The 27,862-nt window shown below is 36.1% G+C and overlaps 3 protein-coding genes across 4 annotated transcripts in view; 2 read left to right on the forward strand and 1 right to left on the reverse strand.

Annotated features, from left to right (window-relative positions):
• LOC140746305 (uncharacterized) overlaps window positions 1–22,198 on the forward strand; it is a 33,114-nt gene extending 10,916 nt beyond the window's left edge. Inside the window, exons 1-2 of one of the 2 annotated variants that reach the window (XM_073078409.1) lie at window positions 5,381–5,664; window positions 21,620–22,198. In XM_073078409.1, coding sequence (XP_072934510.1) covers window positions 21,659–22,198 — 540 coding nt within the window. In that variant the 5' untranslated portion in view covers window positions 5,381–5,664; window positions 21,620–21,658. Of the gene's footprint in view, window positions 1–5,380; window positions 5,665–21,619 lie in introns of those variants that run through there. The other variant, XM_073078410.1, reaches the window with a different exon arrangement.
• The window catches only part of Flo2 (flotillin-2), a 398,911-nt gene that overhangs the window by 186,878 nt on the left and 184,171 nt on the right, over window positions 1–27,862 (reverse strand). The gene's annotated exons all lie outside the window — the stretch shown is intronic.
• On the forward strand, window positions 22,266–24,553 carry LOC140746304 (glucose dehydrogenase [FAD, quinone]). The gene is made up of 2 exons (XM_073078408.1): window positions 22,266–22,406; window positions 22,690–24,553. Exons 1-2 carry the CDS (start codon window positions 22,266–22,268, stop codon window positions 24,397–24,399), a joined length of 1,851 nt encoding a protein of 616 aa, XP_072934509.1. The 3' UTR covers window positions 24,400–24,553.

Genomic DNA, 27,862 nt, shown 5'->3' on the forward strand with positions numbered 1-27,862 from the left:
GTCTATTTATTTTGATCTGTACCCTTAGTATGAGTTTTTACGTTAGTTATGTGAGCTGGGCGTCGAGAAATGTCTATTTACGCGAACGAATTAAAATTTTTATTAAAATTTTTCACAACTTTTTTAATAAGGAATAATAAGAAATATATGAGATAGGTAGAGTCACTTTCCGCGATGGAGGTGAACTGTTCCCATGGCGGACACCACCTGCCACCTGCACGAGGGACGCGCGTCGTCAGCGCTGACCGTTCCGCGAAGGCACAATGCAGTGTGAGCACAGTGTAGGGCTGGTGCGATGCAGCCTTAACGTGTAGGGCTATCCCTTACACATAACTCGTTTTTACAAAAATGTCAGTTTTTGTATTTGTTTACGTATTTGCCCGTACATTTCCAATCAACGCCCCTAGCGGATTGTATCAGAACTGATTGGAAATATATAGGAAATACGTTAACAAAAACAGTCATTTTTGTCCAAACGTAAAATCTCATACTAAGGGTACTGGTTTCCTGATTGACAGGAGGAACGGTTTAATAATACAACAACGTAAAATTTGCTGCAACCTTTTTTATATCATAATGCATTGATGGAATACTTTTTTTTTTAATTATTAAGTAGCTAAATAGCATCTTACCCACGTGTTAGTAAGTGGCCAGAGACGCCCATGGACAGTTAACCCTAGATAGAAAAAAACATCCGTGACTCTATCCAGTTTCCTATCTGGGGTTAATAATCGATGTCCACAGGGAGTTGCCACTTACCATAAAATTTTCTGCATATTCGTTTGAGGTAGCTCTCTCATATATATTTTTTTAACACCAACATAATTTTACAATCAAAACCAAATAACCACATTACATACAACATAACACATAACATACGCGACCATAATAAGAACCGGTTTACGTAATACCAAATCGACTTAAGTTCGAAACAGGGTTGCCAACAATATAATTATTTTTACTCGTACATAAATATATAAATTTTTCGTATTTTGCTTTTTAAAGCTTGAACACTCCCGGAGTGATAATATATAGGCGAAGAAATGTCTGAAAAGTCATCTGGATAAAAGAATCTTTGAAGTCTTATATATAAAATTCTCGTGTCACAATGTTAGTTACCGTACTCCTCCGAAACGGCTTTACCGATTTTCACCAAATTTTATATGCATATTCAGTAGGTCTGAGAATCGGCTATTATCTATTTTTATACCCCTAAATGATAAGGGTTGTTCACCCTTAACATTTTTTTATGTATATGGAAACACAACGTTTGCCGGGTCAGCGAGTGTGTATATAAAATGTGTCTATAATAAAGTCACCCGTACCAAACAATCACTGAAATACATATCTGTCTTTAAAATCCGCTAATTCCTTTTAAAACCTTCCTTTATGTCAAAATCTCGTACACACTTGCACGAGATTGATAGTATCCTGTAACCTCGTACAAAAGGCCATATTTTTTTTATAATAAAGTCCTGAACAGCAGACGAGCATACAGTCCACCTGATGCTAAGTGGCTACTGCTGCCCATGGACATCCGTAATCAACCCCAGATAGCATTAGATATTCCTACCTGAGGTCGGCCACAGATGCGCCGCTACTCCTGAGGACCAAGCTGGAACGCCTCGGATAAGTATATCTCCCTTACCACAAGCGTAACACTGCTGTTATAAGGCAGAAATAGGTGCCGGTAGTGCCGCCAGAGTCAAACCGAACCGAGCGGTGGTAGAACCAGAGGGTTCTACCACTTTCATAACGAGTTTTATTTGTACGAGAATTCTCGTACAGTTGGCAACCCTAGCTTCGAGAGCATCGATCTTTCTCCAAGCGATTTCTCGATTACGCGCCGTCCATACAACACATTCAACTAAATGATTGACGCTAACTAAACTGTGATTTATCTTACGTAGAGGGTTTTCCTAAGAGATAATGGTGTGTATCCAAATACTAAGATGGATAGAAAATTTAAAGCAGATAGACGCAACGCAGAAAATTTAAAGCAGACGAGAATGCAGTCCACCTAATGGTATGTGGCTACTGCCGCTCATGGACTGTAATCAACCCCGGATAGGATTAGATATTGGACTTGATGTAGGCCACAGATGCGCCGCTACCCCTGAGGGCTGAGCTGGAACGCGCGAAAAAATAAATCACTTTTACCACAGCAGAATCTGTTTTGAATACTGTGATATAGAGACATTAATCTATGAAAATTAGTTAGGTACTTTTTATCTAAACATATTCCTTTAAAAACAAAACACAGTAGCCAATATTATATTAACATTTTAGTTAATAACTAACTTTATAACAGTGTTCATAAATGTAGCCGAAATTTACCTAGATTAAGCTTCTTAGACCAGGAAAACATAAAAATGAAGTTTCTCGAAAAAGTATTTAAACATAAAAAAATCTACAAACTTGTGTTGTGGATAAACGCGAATTACTTTTATGTTTATTATTCTAGCTGATCCGGCAAACGTTGTGTTGCCATATAAATAAAAAAAATGTTAAGGGCGAACAACCCTTATCACTTAGGGGTATGAAAAATAGATAGTAGCCGATTCTCAGACCTACTGAATATGCATATAAAATTTGGTGAAAATCGGTAAAGCCGTTTCGGAGGAGTACGGCAAATCGTGCTGCAATCTAGTGTCGAGTAGCAGAACTAACTGTAAGTTGCTATACTTAAGCTATTTTTACTAGATGGCGCTGATATGCGCTTCTTGTCAATTTAAAAATGTCTTTAAAAAAGTAATAAAATTCTCGTGTCATAATGTTAGTTACCGTACTCCTCCGAAACGGCTTTACCGATTTTCACCAAATTATATGCATATTCAGTAGGTCTGAGAATCGGCTACTATCTATTTTTCATACCCCAAGTGATAAGGGTTGTTCACCCTTAACATTTTTTTATTCATATGGCAACATAACGTTTGCCGGGTCAGCTAGTTGTATATAAAAAAGTAAATCGCAGATCTGATGATCATTATTAAGCCTAACGGAACGCGCGGTCAATCTGTGAAGTAACGGATTCACAAGGATTCCTGAATCTACCGTTATAGAATTCTATACGACCACAGAATGTAGAAAATACGCCGGACAAATAATACATTGGTTTCAAGACGCCGTACCGGCATACATATCATGTTCAAAACTTAACGTTCTCGTAAACAAAGTGATTGTTTACTTAAGTCAAAAACTACTTCACTTGAAAAACAAAACTAGACATTCATCAACTTTTTTTTGTAGAAAAAGCACAATGGTATTAGTTTATTATGTCAATGAAAAAAACATTAATTTATATTTATTTATTAACATTTTATAACGTTAAACCACTGCACAAAATATCACTTAAAAGCGTTTTCTACAAATTAAACGTTTTAAGATGATTAGCAGTATTGGTTCGCATCTCAGCCTCTAGGAGGATGGTCCTAGGTTCGAATTCTAGGCATCTTTGATTTTTTTAGGTAAGTGCGTATATATTTGTCAATTATGTAGGTATAACTTGCTCAAAAGAAAACTGTGAGCCAAAGCGTTCTTAAGGTTGTGAGAAATCTACCAATTCGTATTTTGCCGGAGCGATGGACCATGCCATAAAACTCTCTCACAGAGAGGAGACCGTGTACCCAGCAGTGGGAATATAATGGAAACGACGACATCTATGTCTTTTTTTACACCGACGGCCCCACACTAGGATTCCCTGTATCGTGGGTGCCATGGACACACAAAGACAAATACACAAACACCCAGAACCAGATATCTAAGCAGTACCCTTACCAGGAGTTTTTACATTTTGACAAGCGCCCCTAGCGGATTGTGTCAGACTTGGAAATAGTATGGGCCAATAAGTAAACAAATACCAAAACAGTCATATTTGTCAAAACGTAAAAACTCATGGTAAGGGTACAGAGCGGATATCTAAATTCATCATTCAGATATCTGTCTGGCCGGGGGTTGAACCTGGAACGCTTTGCGCGTCAGACCGGTATGGTTACCGCTCCACCACGCGGGTCGTTATTAATTTATATTCTCATTCTAAAAGATATTATAAATAAATATATCTAATCAATTATATTGTATGCCTATATTAAATACTCAATAACAAGTATTAAAGATTACTTGGCACTCGTTCACCAGTCACGTCGCTAAACCAAAGAATACTTTCACTAACTTTTATAAGAATAGGTAAACCACTAATAAATGTTACGTTAAATATAAACCCGTAAATGCCATCTTAAAGTTCAACGGACTGGTTTAATATGCGTTAAATAATTATTCTTTACACATCGAGACTTGTGAATTTTATTGAGAAATTGAGGTCTTGAGTTTTCGGAGAGGAACCTAGAGCTCATATTTTCATTTTTCTAAAACGAATTTATCAAAAACGCTAGATAAAAGTAAGCTACATATGTAATATACTCATTTAAAGAGATAGATCCAGCAGTTAGATCTAGCAGATAGATCTAGCAGTATCCTGCAGGCAGGGCCGGATTTAGAGGTCAACAAAGGAGTGGAGGCCCCCTGGCCCCAAATTATTTTTAGAATAAAATGAACAATTTTTTCAGTTGAGTTTTTCAATAAATAAAACAATAGGTAAAACAGCGAAAAAAATATCAATGGAAAAGATATATATATTTTTTTACTAGCGTTTACTAGTCGGAATTAATAAGAAAATTCCGACGTCTCTATTGTGGGGGCCCCTCTTTTGTAGAGGCCCCGGGGCTGCCGCCCCGGTTGCCCTCCGTTAAATCCGGCCTGAAAGAACAGGGTTCCGGCTTCGATCCACGGCTAGTCGAATATGGAAATTATAATTTAAAATGTGTTTACATCTTTGTACGATTTGTACGAGTCCGTGGTCATTGTCTATTTTGTTTAAGTAATGTTTAACAATTGAATAGTTGAACAGTTTTGCTTTTACATGCACTTTTTCATAAAAAAACACGATACAAGCATAAAAAAATAACTTTATACAGAAACTCAACTGAGGGATCCATTTATTTACCGATCAAATCAAATTATTTGTACATAGCTGTGTATGTTCCCAACTTTTTGACCATTCAAAGAAATTAAAATATTATCTGTTTAATTACAATAATTAGTCATCGAATAATCCCAAACTATAATAATTAAAAGACAGACATGATGCTGTCGTAATTAATTTCAGAAATATAATTTATTCATCATCATTAAACCTTGTAAAAATTACAATATAACCACTTCGCAAATAGCACACGGAGTCCTCCACATTAACATTTTACACGCAAGTTTAAACTATTAAATTCGAACAAAATACCTCATTACAAAACTTTTAACCTTCAAACGGACATCGAAGAGCATCATTACAAAATGATACGTGCACCGTCCAACCGTGATACGTTACCGTGATCGTGATAGCCGCATTCGCCTCGACGGCCGGCAAGTTAGCGCACGCGTCGAAGAAAGTATTACCACCGGCTTTCTATTGACCGAGACTATCCAATCCGCTCGCAGATAAACTCAAAATTATATAACACGTGACCATTTTACAGGAAGTGATACGAACCTACTAATAATTTTAGACGCCCAAAGTGTGTATTGTGTCGGATTTTGTGTGAACGTATCTGATACGGCTTTGTGTGATCGTCGTGCTCTATTTTCGTTATCGGATACCACAATGGATCTAAGGTAATCAAATATAAAAAAATCTCAAAAGTATTTATTTCTTTAGCAATAAGTCTGTAACTTAATAAGGGCTTTGCACTAATAAATATAGTTGTGTTAAGGTAATTGTGTCAATGTATTTGTTACAAGTGAGCGTCCTTTCTCTCAAGTTCCGAACTAAACGTAAGTAGGTTTAAACAGAAACACTCAATTAGAAATCCAGTTCAGACTCATAAATATTTTATACCGCAACTTAAGTCTATATACTTAATTATAATATACAACAGATTTCGAATCTTCAAGTTTAAGAACTGTATCATTTTACGTTTTATTTCTGTTTGATAAATATTTCAAATTGAACTCTATCATAACTTAAAACTTTAATCTTACTTGAATATTAATTTTAACATATTTTGGTTAGTTTTTGCTTATGCTAATGTAAATTAACTGTAGCGTCTTAAAAATCAATTAATGAATTGCATTACTTTACTTTAAGTAGGTAGCGGAAGTATTCACTTCCGGAAAAAGCTTCCAACTCCAAAAAAATGACGTAATGTGGTGTGCTTAATTCTAAAATTGATAACCTGATTCTGACCTTAACCTATATGAAATAAATATCTTCAAACGGTTATAAAATAGAGATAGGTTTCATTGGTAATGATATTGAACTACGTATGTTACATAGCTCGCGTTAGCAATATCTTTTATTTAATTGTAAAGAAAAAAATATAAGTATTTTTGTATATCTGTCAATGATGTAAGGATGTCATTATAACCTACTTAAAAACATATGAATTTAAAATAATTTGCACCAAATTTTGAAATAACGACATGTCCTCATTTGAAGATAAATTCAAAACAACAGCGTCATAAAATAGGGTCAAAACCCAACATTTATTTAAATGTAGCCGCGAATCAAAAGGCACCTTACTCTTAACAATATAAGACACATTGGGCCAGTTGCAAATATATAATCACCAATAAAATATTCCACCAAGACGACGGTATACTTGGATGGAATTCAATTACAATGGAAAGTTACATGTCTACAAACCCAAATGGTGCACCCAGGGCCGGAGTCGGGGGAGGACAGGCCTTCCAATACTGCCCTTGGGCCTCCACAAGACAAGGCCCCCCACAATAGCGATAAAAATATCCACTTTTTATAACATATATGATGAGAATACAGTCCAACTGATGCTAGTGGCTAGTGCCGCCCATGGACATCTGTAATCAATCCCAGAAAAAAATAGGTTCCTACCTGAGTTCGGCTACAGAAGTGCCGCTACCCCTGAGGATTGCTGCTGGACAGCCTCAGAAAAGTATGGCTCCCTTACCAGACAGTATTTTACGCATTTTACTGACAATACTTGCCTAATTCTACATTCTTTATAGAAATAGTTTTATTTGTTAACAAGACGTTTTCACTGCATAAATTAATCCCCTATTTCCGAAATAAATTAGGGACCAGCGCTCCTTCGCCAGGGCCTCCACACCTCAGAATCCGGCCCTGGATCCTGACTGATAACTTGACAGAATTCAACACATACAGTTACACAATAGGGCTTGCTATGTTTATTAACGAGATAACATAACAGCTCTAATTCACGCAATAATTACACAACGACTTAACGTTGGCTGCTAGAAATTAGCTGGGCATTAGATAATTAGACATGTAATTGAAATACCTGTTCTTCTATTTATCGTTTTTTGTCCTAACTTAGCGAATAAACTCAGGCCTACCCGAAATAAGGGAGGAAGTGGTAGATTGACCAAGTTAGTTAATTGTTTCTTTCTTCATGAACAAAAAGCTTTACGAAAGTGTACATTTAATTAATTTAAAATTCTGCATGGCAAGAAAGCAGTTATATTATATAGTGTTTTAAAGTAGAAATAGATGTAGCGATGGAGTCACTGATATCACACAAAGTTTAACTTTTACAATTTAGATAATATTATCTGTAAAACGTCTGTAAAAGCATCGTCTCTTGCCTGTTTAAAAAAAAAACAGTAAAATAAATCATTGGAATGATAGTTGCGCCATCCGTCGAAAATTGGTCGTACCAACTCAGAAACCTTCGTGGGCTCATGCACAACAACTTTTCTAAAGATCATCACATGATCAAATGAGTTTACAATTCTATAAAGGCGAAACAGCACCCAACCACACATCTACTATAACGTTCAAAGCATGAACCTCCTTCCCATGGGAACGAAATAAAAGTAAACTTTCCTGCCCACACCATTAGTGTCGTGGTCATGTTACCTTCCTGTTACACCGGATTCCATTGCGCCGGCTCGCGTCCATTAGATATCCTCAACAGGCCGCCATTTGTAACACCTTTTAAATACATTTTAAATGATTTGTAAAAGGTGTGGATAGTTGTTGAGAAAACGGTTTAAACGTCGTTTAAAAAGTTAATGTTTGTTAGACCGAAATTTACACGCAATTATATATTTTTAAAGTCAATCTAAGCTTTTTACCCGATTGTTGAGGAGGATAATGTATTTCGAATTTATGTATGTATGTACTCGTATATATGGGTAATTCTTAGGCACGCCTTGCAGCCCAAACGGCTTGATGGATTTTAACATATGAGGTATTAAATTTTGGAAGTCATATAGGCTTTAAGCAATTGGGTTATTTGTTTTATAGTCTTTTTAGTACTAGAAAAATAATAGGCTTGCATGTATATACAAGCCTGTTATTTCTAAAGTATCGCGTTTCGTAGGCGGTTTATACATTCTTCTTCTTTGGAGATGCCGGAGTCCTTTATGCAGCGCCGAGGACGGCCACGGAGGAGGTTTTTATCTCGGTAAGAATCCCACATAACCCCGTATCGCTCCCACGGTACCGGGTACCTTATGAAGCTTTCCTCCCTCGTCAACAAAAAATGTCGTTAATTCTGAAAGTGCCTCGTCATGACACCAATGAATTAATTATGACGTAATACATACAATTCATTTATTTATGCAATACATACATTTAGCACGTATGATTCGGTCATCGCATGGTCTTGTGCAAAGGTTCGATGCTATATAGCACATGTCAATAGAAATTGAGACTCGCCAATGATTCGGTGTTACACAACACACGGTAGCTAGCCACTAGGCAAACAATTGAAGACGGTTCTTTGAAATACTGGTACAAGACTTCGGTCTGTCATCCAACACAAAAAGTAAATTTAACCAATTCGTCGTGAAACGATTACTATCAATCTGCTGGTCACTGGTTTCCTCTACAACGTGCAAATTGGTAGATTTTAGAAATCTCTAGCTTTTCTTTTAAACTCTCAGGGGTCTCTCAACGATATTTTGCGTAACTTTGGAAAGTCAAGAGATTTTCCTGGGTCGATTTTGATGTGGCTGAAAATCAAACCCTGGACTCCTAGGTGCAGAAGTCCTATTTCTAAGACTAATCCAAGAGTCTGCTCTCCAGATCGAAAAGCCTAATTCCAAGTCTAATCCAAAACTTTGCTTTTTACTGAACACATCTTCTACTACTACTACTGCACTAAGTACGCAGAATACAAATTCGGTATATTTTTTTATATTTTGTTCTGGAAAAAAGTCCACCATTTTTGGTCTGAATTACCTAAGAATCCGATAATGCAACCAAAGTAACAGTCTCTGCGTGGTCGCAATTAAACTTATTCGCAACCTACGTGAGCCGAGACACGCGTCCACACTATCCGGTCCGCATGAACGTCTTTATTCGGCGCGGCCACGAACTGGGTCGTTGGTTTCGATTCGATGGGTGTACGTGAATGGATTGGTGTACCCACTACTTGTTGGTAGATTGGTATGCTCACTACTTACGGTGTCTGATAAGAGGTTACAATTACTAAGATCGATACAAAATCAGGTCCCTTTGACTGTGCTGCAAAGGGTAGCGTTTTTCACATTCTCTGACATGCCCTACAGCCCAAGCCGTTGGATAGAATTTAATTTGTGAGGGATGATTTGGGACGATTAGATTCGTCTTAATTGTAAGAGCTATATAGGCTTTATTTTTAAGTAATCGGGATTTTTAATAAATCTTCAGTTGTATTATGAAAAGTAACAAGCGAACATGTGATCCACCTGATTACTGGTAGCAAATACCATGGACATCTGCAACCAACTCTATATAGAACAGGTTCTACCTGAACCCGATCACAGATACGTTGACACTCGTGAGTTCTGAGATGGTCGGCCTCATATTTAAGTCAGCCGGCATTCACACCTTTTCACCAAAATGCAAAACTGCTTCACGCCAGAAATGCTTGAAGCGGCAGTACTCGTATATCCATACTGACGAATTCTGTTCACATGGAGACACATACGTTATATTATGCAAATCAATTAAATATGAGCTCATCAATTGCCAAATATCTATGTTACATATTGATGTATTGATAAAGCTTTATTTAATGCCTATAAACTTCTTGAAACCGGAACACAGCAGCGCTTTACACTGATGTTTTTACGTAGAAGTAGATGTGGCGGTGGTGTCTCTACAGTGTAACTACAAAGGGTTCTACGACCATCGCGATATTTCGTTTCGGTCGCATGAATTTAAGATCTTGGGCCAATTTGGAGTTAATTTAAGATAACTATAAACATCGACGGCAGATCAGTCGAACTTAATGAACTGTTTTCTGTGTATTAATTCAGTAAATAAATCACTAGCATTTGTCATATAATCAACAATTCTAATAATGATTATATCATTCAATTACATACACAATGTTTAATAATAATAATAATAATAATCATCTTTATTTGCAAAAAAATAAGGTACAATTTGGTATTAAATAAGTCAATAGGTACAATTTCCTCTTATTTTTTGCCTGTAAGGCGTGCAAATTCCAATTAAAACATTAATACAATTAATATCATTCATTCATTATCATCATTACAATTAAATATCAATCATTCTACACGAAAATACTTAATACAATATAAAATGTCAATACGAATTAATACTAATCAAATACAGTAATATAAATTTAAGGCAGTTTAAATTGCCTAAAACAGCGTATTTCTTAACTGACTATACACATATTTGTTGTATTGAATCAATAGTAGTCAGTAAATCAATACTATTGATTTACTACATTACTACATGATTGTATATGTTAATTATTTCATAAACTAAGCTACTGCTGAGCTCATTACTTTTAGTGATGACGTGTTTTCATATCAATGGTGGTGAACCGTGGTTCGAGGTAGGTGGCACCACCGCCAAACCTATTTCTGCCTAACAAAAGCAATATACATATTATATAGGCATTTGTATGTTTTGCCCATTAACATACAAATTTTTTTTTTCGTATGCATAAAGTATCAAATTTAAAAAAAATACCTACTTTATATTAATTACAATCTAGCCTATCAAAGCCATACATTTACATTTAACAATTTATTAATACTATACATAGTCGAATTTCGATCTTTGACAGGTAAACACTGGATAGATTAATGATTAACAACGGCGTTAGAAACTTTAATAATGGCATCTGGAATTTTACAAAATTACTAGCTTTTGCTAGCGATTTCGTACGACTAAATAACAAAATCATAACATAATAGGTATATTACAAAGTTGCAACCCCCTATCTAAGCCATTTTAAGGTTTTTCAGAAACGGTGAAAAAGGTGTTTTATCATTTGTAACCACAGAGCCAAATACTTTCATGGAGTTTGCTTCTTCTTTTTGCGGACTTTTAACTAAACTATGACTTTATATATACATTATTCATTTGATAATTTCGTTTATTGATTGTACGACGTTGCACAGATATATTAGTATTAAATATTATCGATTGCTGGTACCAGTTGTCTTCTAACACGTTATATAAATACGCCTTATGCAAGTTATACCATGCAACTCCACGTCCGATCATTTACATAATTCGAGGTCACCCTTATACGAATTTTATCGCTGCCCAGGCATACGGGTGACATATTTGTGGCACATCATATCGCCAACTACCGCGGCAATTCTTGGTGGATTCATTTGAATATATGACGAAATAATAAGACTATAGAGAAATGCTTAACATCGTCAACACATTGTCTAACCAATGCCCCACGGATTGTCACGTATCTCCTCTCAGAATGAGAAAAATTAGGCCATAGTCCACCACACGGCCAAATGCAAATTGGTAGACTTCACCCACCTTTGAAAACTGTTTAAAGAACTATAGTTTTCCTTTGTGTTTTCTTTCATTGTTATATCAAGTGAAATTAATTTATAAAACTAACATAATTTTTAAAAAATCTTCGCCTGGGGTTCTAACCTTGGACACCCGATTGCGACACCTATTTTCAACAAATACGCTATCACTGCTTTAACTTAATAAGTTTCATAACTGATTAAATTTAAAATTCCTCGTAAGACATTTGTATGCGCTCCACGTATTGGAGCGCTACTGTGTGTAGCGGGCGTGTAATGTCTTTGTTTTCATGTAAATATGTGTGTAATCGGTTATCCTTTGTGTGTGGCCAACCTTGGAACAAACGTTTGGTTATTGTACACACATTATAACGTATTCTTATTCAAACATATTGATTTGATGATCATTTGCATTTATGGACAACTATCATCAACTTTAAATATGATTGAAGTACTTATAAAAATCGGCCCTGAACTCGATTAATTTGACTTAATCACTTTTATGCTCATTACCAATTATTATAATTACCAAAGTCAATTTGTCAAACGACAGGCACAGCATTGGATAGATTGATTATTAAAAACTGGCGTAAGACTACGCCTCGGGTATCTCTTGTACAACCAAAACACTAACATCCTTATCAGTTCTGTTAATAGACAGAAATTATTGAAGCGGGTATGACTCTTACGATCCACGAAAGCTTCTAACACAGACGGTAGACCGTAGAGCCACTATTTCTAACCTAAAACAGATCTTTCGTTTCGGAGAAAAGGTGTTTATGCCGATTGTTTTAGATATATTGATATATTGAAGGCATAGATTAGTAAAGATTACTGACTCCTAACAAGAAAATGTACCCAGTTTTGAGAATTGAAATAGTTGCGTAAAAAAGTTTTGCCACGTCTCCGTGCTAAAATGTCCCTGAAATATTTGAAATAATTATTTATTTATTATGTAAATTACGCAGTATTAGTTATTAATTCGTAAATTTTCTCTAAAATGTATTTATTTGTCAAGAATTAAAAAAAAAGAACTTACTATAATAAGCCATTTGCGGCTTCATTCAATTTCAAGGCGGCGAAGTATCTTTACTCATCTATGATTGAAGGTGGTAGAATCCTTTGTGGTTCGACTCCGGCGGCACCACCGCCACACCTATTTCTACCTAATAACAGCAGTGTTAGGCGCTGCTGTGTTCCGGTTTGAAGGGTGTGGTAAGGGTGACAGACTTTTCCGAGGCGTTCCAGCTTAGTCCTCAGGGGTAGCGGCGCATCTGTGGCCGACCTTAGGTAGGAATACCTAATCCTATCTGGGGTTGATTACAGATGTCCATGGGCGGCAGTAGCCACTTACCATCAGGTGGACTGCATGCTCGTCTGCTACTCCTATATTATAAAAAATGTCTTAGTCTTTAGAAGGGTGATTTACATATAAGGCCTTAGTCCTCAAGAGTATCAATTAATGTGTGATAATCTTCAAGTAGACACTGTTCTACATGGAGTTGATAACAGATGTCCATCAGCGGCAGGGACTTACCCATCAGATGTGCTGCATGCATCACTTTTACAAAATCATACATCACTTTTACAAAAATAGTTACAAAATTTAATAAAACACTGTGTCCAAATTTGTCTAATCGGCTTAAACCCAAGGATATCAAGTCTCGGACGAGAGATTGCAAGGTAGGTAGCACCAAAATGCCATTAACCCACAAACTTTAGCAATGACGGTGTTTATACGAAACCTTATTTGGATAAACATCGCGTTTCATGCAAATTAGTATTGGTTATGGTGAATAATGGTGATGATTAACTTTTGAAATTAATTTTAAATTATTGATAATATTAATCGTATCGTGGCAGTGATAGCATAGTGGTTAAGAAACTCGGCCTCTCGATCGAGGGGCCCGAGGTTCAAATCCCAGGCACACACCTCTGATTTATCAAACTTATGTGCGTATTAGAAATTAATTATGACTTGCTATACGGTGAAGGAAAACATCGTGAGGAAACCTGCATACCAGAGAGATTTATATAAAAAAAAATCTCAAAGGTATGTGAAGTCTACCAATATGCACTTGGCCAGTGCGGACTATGGCCTAATTCTTCTCATTATGAGAGGAGACCCGTGTCCAGCAGTGGGACAGTGAAGGATTGATGATGATGATGACCATTTTAAACTAATTTAAAAGTTTTAAAGTGCATTTGAATAGAGAAAGTAAATAAGTCAATAATATTTACAGACGAATTATTTTTTTTCCTACTTACGTAAAACAATAAAAAATATATGCAGCCACATAAAAAATACAATATAAAAATTATTTACTCGTATATAGGGCAAATTTAGTTTAAGACCAGTTACTTTTTTACTGGTAAAGAATAATTTTATAATAATAATCTAACCTAACCTAACCTAACCTAAACCATACTCAATTATAAAATGAAGGATACCTTTTGCGTATAAATATCAATCAAGACTACATACTATACCATCGTATATTAACTTGTAATTTACAAGTAATAGTAAGACTTTAAATACAGAACAAACAAACCACCCACCGAACAGTGATCGAGCCAATGTTTACAGTCCACATAACAGTAACGATGGAGCTTCCTGTCAGTTACATCGGCTATTTGCGGAACTATATAAACTGACTGCTGCAATTTGCTCATTACTAGTAGTATAATTCTGAAGTAACCTGTTATCGGGTCCAACTGTAGTTAAAATTTATCCACTCCATTAGTACAATAAACATGTATGTATAATACGCACGTAATAAGTTATTCTTCTTTGGTTGATTTTTTAAGCATCCAATCAAATTTTATTAATGTATTGTACAATACAAAGATGTCGATGTAACACATATGTTTTTTTATTTTACCGATAAATTTTGTAGTATTTACCAAAAACTATACTTTATATCGGAGCACGCATTTTCATCTCATACTCTGACCTGTTTCCCTAAACGCCCTAAACCCGTGAAAAGATGTACAAAGTCATTTGAGAAGAATTACAAAAACAAGTCGAAATATCAATAATTTTACGATTAATTACACATACCCAAGATTTATTGCTGATGTAACTTAATACCTATAATTATGGTCATTGCATACACATTCATACGATGGCTTCATAGTTTTCGTCTCGAATCATCTTTCGCTATTTCATTGTGCGGTTGAGAAATGGCGTCTTGTTGCACACGCCAAGGACAAACTAATTCGTCGTTTTAGTAAAAGTATACGTGACGTACTCATACATGTATTGACGGCCTCTTTTTTAAGGTTCTATTACTAAGACTCCGCTCTCTGTCCGTCTAGACGTCCGTCTGTCCATCTGTCACAGGGCTCTATTTCCTGAGCTGTAGGTAATAGATAGGACACTTGAGTTTTTTACAAACTATGTACGTATATCGCTGGCCGCTATAACAACAAATACTAAAAGTAAATAATTGATCAAGTGCAAGTTAAACCCGCATCTGGAGGGTTCCGTACAGCCAAATATATATTTTTTTAATTTCTAGTATTTACTATTATAACAGCCATTAACGTATACACATTGCGAAAATTTGAACTGCCTACCTATAACGGTTCAAAAGTTACTTGGAAAAATATTGAATAGCAGTTTGTTGTATGGGATTTTTTTTTTCATTTTTAGTATTTGTTGTTATAGCGGCCACCATTATGCATCCTCTGTAAAAATTATAAGTGTCTATCTATTACGGTTCCAGAGATAAAGCCCTGTGACAGACGGACAGACGGACAGACAGCGTAGTCTTAGTAATAGTGTTCCGTTTTTACCCTTTGGGTACGGAACCCGAAAAAGTTGAACATGTTTGGCGCGTACTATACATAAATATAGAAACGCTCGAAAAAACATTTTAAAACGTTTTAACTACGAAGGAAATCATTATGAGGACACAGTATAATCTAGGTTATGTTCTTCTAAATAAAGATAGCTTCATAATACAATAGATGAATACAATAAAAAATAAAAACAATGTGAGCCGTCACGGGACGCCTGGCAGATATGAAACATCGACATTATTTTGTAAAAGTAATATGCAGAAAAGAACATATTGTGATAGGAACTAAATATGTCATAATGATAAAATAAAATATTACGATTTTTGCGCATGGCGACGCGTCGCCACACCGTACACACTACTGCATATAGACTGTATATATACGAGTATATGCGGCATGCGTCGCCACGCCAGAAATCGGTTTTACGTGCGGCTATAGATGTTTCACATCAAAAATACAAAATACAATTACAAAAATAGCTTAAATACAAGTTTGGCCAAAAGAACGCCAGCTCAGAACCGCATTTGACCGCGGGGCAAGTGAAAGTAGGCAATAACCGTTCGTAATTGTTTACACCGATATTTGATAGTGGTTCCGACACAGGTGGTGTTTCAACGATCTCTCTGTATAAAGCTCAATTTTTGATAATATACAAGTGGAAAATGAACATGGTGTTGACATAATTAGGTGGCAATTGACGTTCATGACACCTACATGACATGACATGTGAATCAATGACATATAGGTTTAGAGCCCGCCAAAGGTTTGCGCCAAATTAAGTTGGGACGGCTCGCATAGGTACGAGTATGTGTCTCTCATTTACCACACCGTTCAAAACAGTACACAGAAGCGCTACACTTCTGTTATAAGATAGAAATAGACGTTACAGTGGTGCCTTAGGGTTCGAACTATACAGGGAAAGATGACCATCAAAAATGAAATTCCGACAAAAAGTATGCCAAAATCACGAATTACTATCGCTTGCAAAAAGTTTGGAGATACAAAAAAATCAGTTAGGCATTCTTTTACATTTAACGCAATTCTTTTTAAGTTCCATCTTTGATTTTATAGTTTTGTGGTATTTTGTAGAATGTGTCATTTTAAGGTTCAGTGACTCTTGCAACCGTCTCAACAAAATTCCGACAAAAAATATGCCAATATCACGAATCTTTGCAAAAAGTTTGGAGATCCAAGAAAATCTAGTTAGCCATTCTATTACCTGAATCCTAATATTTGTTTTATTTTTTATACTTTGTTTTTATAGTTCTGTAGTATTTTGTACAATGTGCCATTTTAAAGGTTAATGGCCCTTTTAATCAGCTCACTTTTACGCCTCAGAACAACTTTTCCTAGCTCAGAACAGCAATGTTGCTCCGATCAAGCAGTCTTCCTGTATGCCTACAAAGTACTACACTATTAAGTAATAACAGTAGTAAATAAGTACAAGCAGTAATTAAGCATTAAGATGTCTGTGACCGACTTAAGAGAACTGTTATGTAGTAAAAAAATAATTAAAATGCAGTTACGCTCTGATTTTCACCGGAATTTCGAAAATTATTAAATAATTTAAGGATACGTATTAAGTCATAAGTTATTTTTTTATTATACTAAATAATGTTCTTTAATAACAATCAAAGAGAAAAATATAGTAAACTGTTTAGTATTTCCATATTTAAATATACCGGTAATGATTATTAAGGAAATAGTGCTTATAAATATGTCGAATGATATTAAAAAAATAATATTTTCTGACTTATTAGATTACATTTAGCATCACATCCAAATTTAATGTAACTCTAGCAATTATCAATTGGCAAAAAAGAAAGATTTACAAATAACAATGTTAACTTAACTGTCATATCTTTCTTTAAGGTTTCCGATAATTTGCAGCAAATATAAATTTGCAAACGAGGAAAACAAATACATAAGCATCGGAGCTTTTAAAAGTGCTAAATATTTGTGTTAGTAAAACGCAAATAACATTATATTTAGTATCGTTTATAAATACAACAAAGAAAGCTTGTCCTCTTTCTTGTGTTGCAAATAGTTATAAAAACCTTTTTCTACCGATCTCTTAAAAACTGAGAATTCGCGACATACTTTCGGCATTTATTGATGTTATACAAGTTCCTAATTTAAAAGTTTTTAACAAGCTTTTTAATAGCGTCATTTTGTTTTTAGTATTATTCTCAGAAAACCCTTTTGTCTCATACCCATATCATGAAAGTGCATAAAAAATAATTGACCCGGATTATGAACGCGTCCGCCATATTGCATAAAGGAAAACGTCACTAATCCAATTATGCAAAATTTTAACTCGAAATGCGTTTTGGTTAATTGGTTGAAAATTCAATTTAAATAACCAAATAAATCAATTTTATTTTCACGTTTGACTTCTAACCAATCCATTTAATGAAATAAGTGCTCGTGCCCTTATTTCAGACGTGCGACAGCTGGCGCCGGTAAACGTCGCCTGCTGTAGCATGGTGTTGCTAGTAACCGTCGACGACCATCGCCGCCTGTCATTACCGTTAAGCAACAATCGACAACAGTCGGCGACGGTCATCTGTAAGGGCTGTTACTTGTGTTTTAACTTACTGTCGCTCATACGTTACCTCTATCTCGAAGTTATCCAACCGAAACAACATTACATTACATGCGATTATTGTATAACTGTATATTTAAAGGCTCAAGCCACTGGAGCGTCAGGAGAACCAACATTTGCTCTCCTCGTAGCAACTCGAGTGTAACGAAGTTATAACCAGTTACACCTCACAATACATGTTGGTTCATTGATTTCCTGCATGCCGTATAAAATTTACTTGTACGGCTTTAAGGTCCAAAGTTGAAATCCGTTTGAAATAAGTTTACTGCAGTAATAGTAAATTTAGCGGAACAGTTCCGTTGTTTATTCTTCAGAAATCGTTAAAATATAAACGTACCTATAAGGAAATTGCTCTTCGTATCTTAGTATTTCCCTGTTTTTAAAAACACGATATTAGTGTAGGAAATTGTAACTATATGTGAATATCAATTAATAAAAGAAACGATAAAAAATATTTTAAGATGCGGACCTATTAATGCACGCAACATTACGGAAATGATAAAGAAACATATTTCCGGCCCTTGCAAACTTTTAGGTATTTCTAGCAGCGGCGATTCGCGTTTTGACGATTGCATTGACACTTCATTACGATTTTGCGACTTGCTGCATCGCATTTTTGGTGGTTCTTTGATTGCATCGAGCGTCCGAATATAGCTGCGTTCAATCTTGTGCGGAATGTAATGTTTAATCGTTGCATCTTACTTCCGAAACGCTGCTGATGGTCGATCGCTGATGATAAACGAAGCTAGTATGTTTAAGAAGTTAAAATCACAGAAAAAACATAATATGAAAAGAAAGAAAAAATAATTTACGCTAACAGTAACATGTACATAAACCTCAAATGACATAATACATGGATGTTGTAATTGCAACTAATTTTTGAAAATGTGTACTGGTTATCCATTAGCGTGGATAGCAATAGCATAGCAACTACTATCAGAGGTTCCTATGACCTTTTACATTTAAAAAAATAAACTAACTTTTATCCACATTTTAACCACAAATTTTCTTAACATCTGATTCGGTATTCAACCATCATAGAAAGTGAGAACCTAAGGTGTTATGCACATAGAGTGACGTAGCATATTAGCACTTCCACTCAAAATTGAGGTAAACGAAAATGAAAAGTGTTAACAAAGTTATCATCCATCTACAATAACAAGCTAAATGCTATCGTTAAATTAAATAAGTACTACATTTGTAAAGGACAAACAGACAGTGGGGCAATCTTTTTATTTATACTATTGAAATCCAAGTATTGAATTGAATAATCATAGAAATCAAAATAGAGAATGTTATTATTACCATTTATTTATTAAACATAATATGTTTACTGTATTTTGTTATAACTAAACTGTACCCACCCTTAGTATAAGTTTCTACAAAAATGTCTGTTTTTGTATTTCTTTACGTAGTTGCCCATACATTTGCAATCACCGCCCTTAGCGGACTGTATAAGAACTGATTAAAAATGGGTACTTGCCCCAAACTATTCTTATACGTTTCTTGTTTTGTTGTAAATTAAATACTGGATAGAATTTATAATTCTTGAATATATTGTAAATGTTATCAAGATTCGTAAACAACTCCAATTAATGCAGTCAAATCAGGAATTATGGGTATAAATATTGAAACATTTCCGTATAATAGAGAGGCTATCAATTCGTTACATATTTTACGTTGCTCTGGTTATCCTTGATTATTAATAGGTAAAACACTTGAAAGGGTCCAAAACATGTTTTTTCGATATTTTCGATCGATTAGCCGGCGATGCATTGGCGACTCCTGTGGTGTTGCAAATATCCAAAGGCGACGTTGACTACTTTCCATCAGGTAGCACGTTTTCCTAAACGTTAGGTTAAACAATAAAAAAACCAAAAAAATCTTCTGGATCTTCTTAATGGCAATACATATAAATGTATAACAACGGTACGATATCTTATATATAAAATTCTCGTGTCACAATGTTCGTTACCGTACTCCTCCGAAACGGCTTTATCGATTTTCACCAAATTTTATATGCATATTCAGTAATCTGTCTGAGAATCGCTTACTATCTATTTTTCATACCCCTAAGTGATAAGGGTTGTTCACCCTTAACATTTTTTTATTTATATGGCAACACAACGTTTGTCGGGTCAGCTAGTATATACATAATATTTTAATATGTACGTTATGTAAATAAAAGTACAAGTGTTACTCAAAGTGTAATAATATCAAGAATTAACTTACGCCAGTTAAATAACCGTGAGTAGAGAAAATATCTACTGTAAGTCAATTATGGAAACAACGCAATATTAAGGAGAAAGTTTAATACTAGTGTTTTCTAACAATCTAAGAGATTATAAATCATTAAAACAATATCTAAAGTTACAAGCTTTAGGTAGTTTCATAGCGTATTAAACAAAGTAAGGCACAGACTTTAAAATCTATTTACCAAGTTTTGTAGAGTCACGAATAAGTTATTTAAAGAAACCCCCTAAACTCCTCCCTTTAACCTTTTTAAAAAGAACAAAGATAAAACACTTTTTCTCTTTTATTTATCGAGAGATTATCTTTTTTTATTATTAAGTAGCTTATCATAAGCATTAGTGTTATTAATAAAAGTTTTGATTATTAGGCGGATACTATTATTTGTAAAGATTGAGTCTTTACTACCAAACATACCAATAAATGTCTTATTCCATAGATTATAATTTGGTGCGCTCTACAATCCAACTGACTTAACTGTTTTTTATATATTCGTTGGATTTGTATAAATTGTAAGGCTATATCTTTAAATAGTGCGGATTTTTGTTTTTATAATAATCCTCTAGTCACGTATTTTCAAATCTCGGTCAGGTTATTATGTTAGTGAGTAGGTACATGTAATTATACCCGCTTAACCCATGTAACTATACCCGTAATACAACTGTAATGAAATCCACATGATCTTTATTTGTAGAAACACCTATATCGTAAGAACTTATAAAAACCAGTTAAAATTTCACTCACGTCTTAATTTCGGTCGCCGGTGGCCGTTTCACTGACATACTCCTTTTTTAACGAAATAATTATTAACGCGTTTGTTTAACGGAATTATATCATGTTTAAACTACATTCGTCAATGAAAATGTACGTAAGATAAACGCTTGTAATATGAGATACAGGTCAATATAAATAATATAAATTACTATTATAAAATTGGCACATTAATACTTAGTTATTAGCAATAATTATATGAAAGCAATTAAAACAATATGATACGAGTACTATCGTTATATATTTCATTTATTTATAAATTTGTCTTATGTATACTATACCATGTATCTCCCACGCAACGATTTATCCCCCGTCTTACCTGGAAAAAACATAGAAATTATTAGTTATCAAGTCACAGGTCGTTAACTTGCTTTTTTATTGTCATTACAGAGATCAAACATCGGAAAGGCATCGCTCGCGTGTCGAGCCATGGGTCAAGAACAGTCATTCGTCACACACGGCGGCGTTGCCCCAGTAAGGCGCTACAAGGACAAGTACGAAGACCCGATACCGTACAGGACTTCACCAGTTAACTACCGCTCGGACAGCTACGAAGAGAAGGAATATAAGAGACACAAAAGCAGACGAAGCGCTGACAGCTTCAAAAGTGACAACTCATCCACAGAGAGCAGTGGCTACAGAAGCGGATCCAGCGCTTACGAATGCCGATCAGACAGATCCTCCAAGAGCGACTACTACTGCTCGTCTCTATACAAAAACGACCACTACAAGGACGTCAATAAGGAACTGTATAAACCAGTGAAGATACCAAAAGAAAAACGCTACAAAGTGCAACTGTACGACGGAGATAGGGACGAGATAAAAAGTGCACGTCTTCAAAGTTATCTGAGCGACACGGAGAAAGCTAAACTGAAGGCAGGTCCGACAAAAAAGGCAGGCATTCGAAATTACACTCCCAAGATAATATCTGAGGAGGAGCAGAGGAAAAAGTTGGATAATTGGATATAGGAGAGCTGAGACTACTAGGATAAGTTGTAAATATTAGTATAGTAGTAGATGAATTGGGAAGGTAGAAATGGAGGCGGCAGGGGCGCTGGCGAGCTTGGCACCGTCGCCCATCACTGTACTGGGTCTGATACCACTCCTGGCGATCGGGATCACGTACTTCAGATACCAGCAATACGATCCGGAATCTTACATCACGGATGTGAATGCTGTAAGTATTCATAATGTATTGTAGTTAAATTTTTGCTATTTAACTTTGAAAAGTATTCTAGTACGAATAATTACACATAGAACATATATAAAAATGAGAAGATTAACTTTACTTATTCTCTCTTCTTCCTTATGAAATAGTTTTTAATAAAACGTAATGAGTTAAGTTTAGAATAGTTTTAACTCATGAAGTTAACTTTAAGTTAAGATTAGTGATGTTGAAACATTAAAACTACAAATAATATAACTAACTGGTGATTAATATGATCAATCTCTCATTTCAGATATTGCCCATTTACGACTTTGTGGTAGTCGGTGGCGGCTCGGCCGGCGCGGTGGTAGCATCACGACTATCGGAGATAGGAAACTGGACTGTACTTCTATTGGAAGCTGGACAAGATGAAACCGAGATATCAGACATTCCGGCGCTCGCTGGATACACACAACTATCGGATATGGATTGGAAATTCCAAACGACACCATCAAACAATCGCTCTTACTGTCTCGCAATGAACGGTGACCGCTGCAACTGGCCTCGAGGCAAGGTACTCGGCGGTTCTAGCGTTCTGAACGCTATGGTATATGTTCGAGGGAATAAGAACGATTATGATTTATGGGAAGCGTTGGGTAACCCTGGATGGTCGTATGATCAAGTACTGCCATACTTCCTAAAGTCGGAAGACAATCGTAACCCGTATTTAGTGAACACGCCATATCATTCAGAGGGTGGCTATTTAACCGTGCAAGAGGCTCCCTGGCGAACACCGTTAGCAGTGACATTTTTGAAGGGAGGAATGGAACTTGGCTATGATTTTCGAGACATAAACGGTGAGAAGCAGACAGGTTTTATGTTGACCCAGGCGACAATGCGGCGCGGAAGCCGATGTAGTACAGCAAAGGCGTTTTTGAGACCAGTTCGACAGAGAAGCAATTTACATATCGCGTTAGGCGCTTTTGTTACACGTATATTGATAAACCCCGTCAAAAAGCAAGCGTACGGTGTAGAGTTCATACGTAACGGCGAGAAACACAAAGTGAGAATAAAACGTGAGGTAATTATGTCCGCAGGTGCATTAGCGTCGCCCAAGATAATGATGTTGAGTGGTATCGGCCCCGCCGACCATTTAAGAGAGCACGGTATTCCGCTCGTAGCCAATCTAAAAGTCGGTCACAACTTGCAAGATCACGTCGGGTTAGGCGGCCTGACGTTCGTCGTCAACAAACCGGTTACGTTTAAGAAGGACCGTTTCCAAACGTTCGCTGTTGCGATGAACTACATTCTGTACGAAAAGGGACCGATGACGACCCAAGGCGTTGAAGGGCTCGCTTTTGTTAACACGAAGTACGCGCCCTCTTCGGGCAACTGGCCTGATATCCAATTCCACTTCGCGCCCAGTTCAGTGAACTCTGATGGCGGTGAGCAGATTAGGAAGATCTTGAACTTACGTGACAGAGTTTATAATACTGTATACAAGCCAATAGAAGACGCTGAGACATGGACTATACTTCCCTTGTTATTGCGTCCTAAGAGTTCTGGTTGGGTCAAGCTAAAGAGCCGGAATCCCCTCCAACCGCCGTCCATTGAACCAAACTACTTCGCGTACAAGGAAGACATTCAAGTTCTCACGGAGGGGATCAAGATAGCCTTTGCTTTGTCTAACACGACCGCTTTCCAGCGCTACGGGTCTCGACCGCACACAATACCGCTACCGGGCTGCCAGCATCACGTCCTATTCAGCGACGAGTACTGGGAGTGTAGTCTCAAGCATTTTACATTTACGATCTACCATCCAACGGGAACATGCAAGATGGGTCCGAAGCACGACCAAGAGGCGGTAGTGGATCCAAGGTTACGGGTCCACGGCGTTGCCAACTTGAGAGTCGTTGATGCGAGTATAATGCCTACGATTATCAGCGGTAATCCCAACGCCCCAGTTATAATGATAGCTGAAAAGGCATCGGATATCATAAAGGAGGACTGGCTCGTGTTATGACAGTGTAAATGTGATGGGTAGTGAGCGTTGTAGTCACTGGGTTTTAAAGAACTATTTATGTCACAAAGTACTTATAAGTTGTTTATTGTCTAAAACAAGTATTATTAAGTATGTACATAATATACTCATTTGAATTAAATTATCTTTAATAATATATTTTGTTTTATTGCCCTTTAGAAAAAGTCATAATATTGAAATAATATTACCGGTATTACAAGCCTGAAATATTCAATTAACTGTTATTTTTTACATTATGGAGGTATATGTGCAATGTCTTATAATTAAATAAAATAATAAAACTAAGTTATCATTATAGAAACAGTTAAGAACACTTTTATCTTATTTTCTTTTTATCTTATTTTTATTTTTTTTTTCGAGCCATATGTAAACAAAAACCTAAATCGGTTGTATAGATATTGATTAATTATTGCAATAAAAATACAAAATAGAATGAACCCACAAATTTTGTATTTTAAAATAGTTATATTATTTCAAACACTTAAACACATTATATATTATTATATACTTTATACATAAATTGGCGTCAGAAATTCCACGCGCTACGCACTAATACTAACGCCATCTGTCGGTCAATAGCACAACTACAATTTTATTCTGAATAAAACGCCATCTGTCGCACAGTAGCATACACATTTATAGAAAGTGGGTCTATGCCAGCAAAGAGAATATAACCACTATGCCAGTACCAGTTATTTTCGCAAGAGGGCTATTGAGAATACCAGAACAACACGATTCTACACAAGTAAACAATTTAATTATTATTATTTTTTTTTTTTTTATAATATAAGGGTAGCAGACGAGCATGCAGTCCACCTGATGGTAAGTGGCTACTGCCGCCCATGGACATCTGTAATCAACCCCAGATAGGATTAGGTATTCCTATCTGAGGTCGGCCGCAGATGCGCCGCTACCCCTGAGGACTAAGCTGGAACGCCTCGGAAAAGTCTGTCTCCCTTACCACACCCTTCAAACCGGAACACAGCAGCGCCTAACACTGCTGTTATTAGGTAGAAATAGGTGTGGCGGTGGTGCCGCCGGAGTCGAACCACAAAGGGTTCTACCACCTTCAAAAAGTTATTATTTAAGTAGAATATTCGTTATTATATAAATTATTTAAGTAGAATATTCGTTATTCACCCAATATCGTCTCAATACCAGGCATGTATAATAAATATCTTTCAGTAAGAAGTGTAGGCCTAATTCCACAACGCTGGCCTGAAAATTGATCAATTTAACACACTTTGAGAACTTATTTTGAGGAACTCTCAGGCATTTTTGTTCACAATTACATTAAGTAATAAAAATTAATAATTAATTTCTAATACGCATTGGTATTGCTTTGAAAAATCCGCGGTGATCGATCATGCCTCGTGCTTAACCTCATACTCCCCACTTGAAAGTTTCAACCATTAGGCTGTCGTTGCATTGCATTAAAATATTCTCAATTCCTATATGAATTTAGCGTTACCTTCTTAGCCAATATATTTTGTGGTTGTTGTACCTATTAAAACTCTCGTATTCAACTCACGTGTGAGGTACTTGCTATTATGTTTTCAAAGGCGTTTCTTTATTCTATAGAATCCCGATGATGACTTGTACTCCATCCATAAATTAAGAATCACTAATAATATTCAAATATGAAATACTAAAATAGGGTTGTAATACTAGTAATTCTTCCGACTAAATCGAATATTTAAAATTTTCTACATAGAATATCAAACTTAACATCTCTAATTCATTAATTACATGATAAACTTACAAAATCCAATACTTTTGTAACAAACAAGTTCTCATTAGTTAAACGGTTAACTAATGATAACCTGTTACAATTCGTAATGTAAGAAACAAGTTTCATTAGGCTCATCATTATGAGTACAGTATTTATCGATTACTCGGACATTATGCACGCAAATACTGCATCGTAACAGACCACATTACTGGCAGTAGTACCTTCTCTACTCTATCGAGTTTGAGGATAAAACATTCGATAAAATTTTATCGATATTGAACCACGACCGATAACATGTTATCATATAGATAAAAATATGGATATCGAATAAATTAAACATTTTAGGTTTAATTAATGTATTCTCAAAAAGACACATTGTCACTTACTTGAGAACAATAGCATCATAAAAGTTTTACAATTTGTCGTTCGTTACAATTATAGTTACAATATAAAACAAAACAAAATAAACATTTTATATACAATACACGGATAAGTTAGCCAAAATTAATAATCTTTGAAAATTTTTCAAAGACAAAGAGGGTTTATTATAAAATGTTGAACTATCGACAATATCGCATTAAAATTTTCGGTATTATTTATATATAGATACTTTAGGCCTTCGATTTAATCTCATCATTTATATCAACACTTTTATAACGTTACATCTCTAACCGAGTTTTAACAGTTGAACATCCTGTTTGTTACCGAGGTGATATAATATTACGTCTTATTCTAGCCTAGTCTTCCGAAGCAGCAACGCATTTGTAGCCTACCTCAGGTAGGACTCTTATCTTATCTGGGATTCATTATAGACATCCACGAGTGACAGCTACCACTTACCATCACACAAAACTTTCATTTGATGCACTAAAAAAAGGGTAAACTTCAAGCTCGTTTAGTACTTAAATTAAAAAAAGATGACTATGCAATTCCCTTCGATCAGTGATCAACGAAGTAACAAAATAGACGGAATTTCGTCATTCGGTATTACATAAGTCAAGTACGTCTTATGTAAATCGACGCTTCGCATTAAACGGCGTTGGACCGATCGAATTGAAGCGGACCTTTGGATAAGTCCTATTTCTGCCTAATATCGTCAGTGTTAAGCGCTGCTGTGTGATTTTTTTTGTTAACGAGGGGGAAACCTTCAAAAGGTACCCGGTGCCGTGGAAGCGACACAGAGTTACGTGGGATACTTACCGCACTAAAACCCCCCCCCGGTGGCCGTCCTTCTCGGGGCCGCTGGGCGGGCGGTTCGAGCTCCCACTCTTGCCGTCCGCAACCCCGCAAGCCCGTTTTAGTCGCCTCTTACGACAGCCAGGGGATACCGTAGCCCTATTCTGGTCCCGGAACAATAGGGACACCGGGCCGGGGGCCCTTACCTACGGCCACGGTGACTCCTCCTCCTAGCGTGTTCAGCGCGCTCCCTTGCTCGCTCGTATTCCTTCGTACACATGACCACGTCGCAGAAGGAAGAGCTGTGTTCTGGATTAAAGAATGTGGTAAAGGAGATATACTTATCCGATGCGTTCTGAGTAAGCCCTTAACAGGGGTAACAACGATCTCTTCATCAGATACTGAAGTTCAAATTCAAGACCACCACGCGCTCGTGCGCACGGGCGCACATCAGATTTTTTCAAAGTAATATGCGTTTTAAAACTTAATCATCAGTTGCTATAACGTTGAAGGTGAATTAATCCATTTTTACGTGAA

This window comes from Epargyreus clarus, unplaced genomic scaffold, assembly GCF_041222505.1.
Source record: "Epargyreus clarus isolate Ecla_fem2 unplaced genomic scaffold, WU_Ecla_fem_2.2 ptg000012l, whole genome shotgun sequence".
In the NCBI taxonomy this organism is placed as follows: Eukaryota; Metazoa; Arthropoda; class Insecta; order Lepidoptera; family Hesperiidae; genus Epargyreus; species Epargyreus clarus.

Bases quoted from the DNA above. Each gene is read 5' to 3' on its own strand.
- LOC140746304 (XM_073078408.1), top strand. From the start codon at position 22,266: ATGGAGGCGGCAGGGGCGCTGGCGAGCTTGGCACCGTCGCCCATCACT. The intron at 22,407-22,689 runs GTAAGTATTCAT...CTCTCATTTCAG, and splicing joins ACATCACGGATGTGAATGCT to ATATTGCCCATTTACGACTT.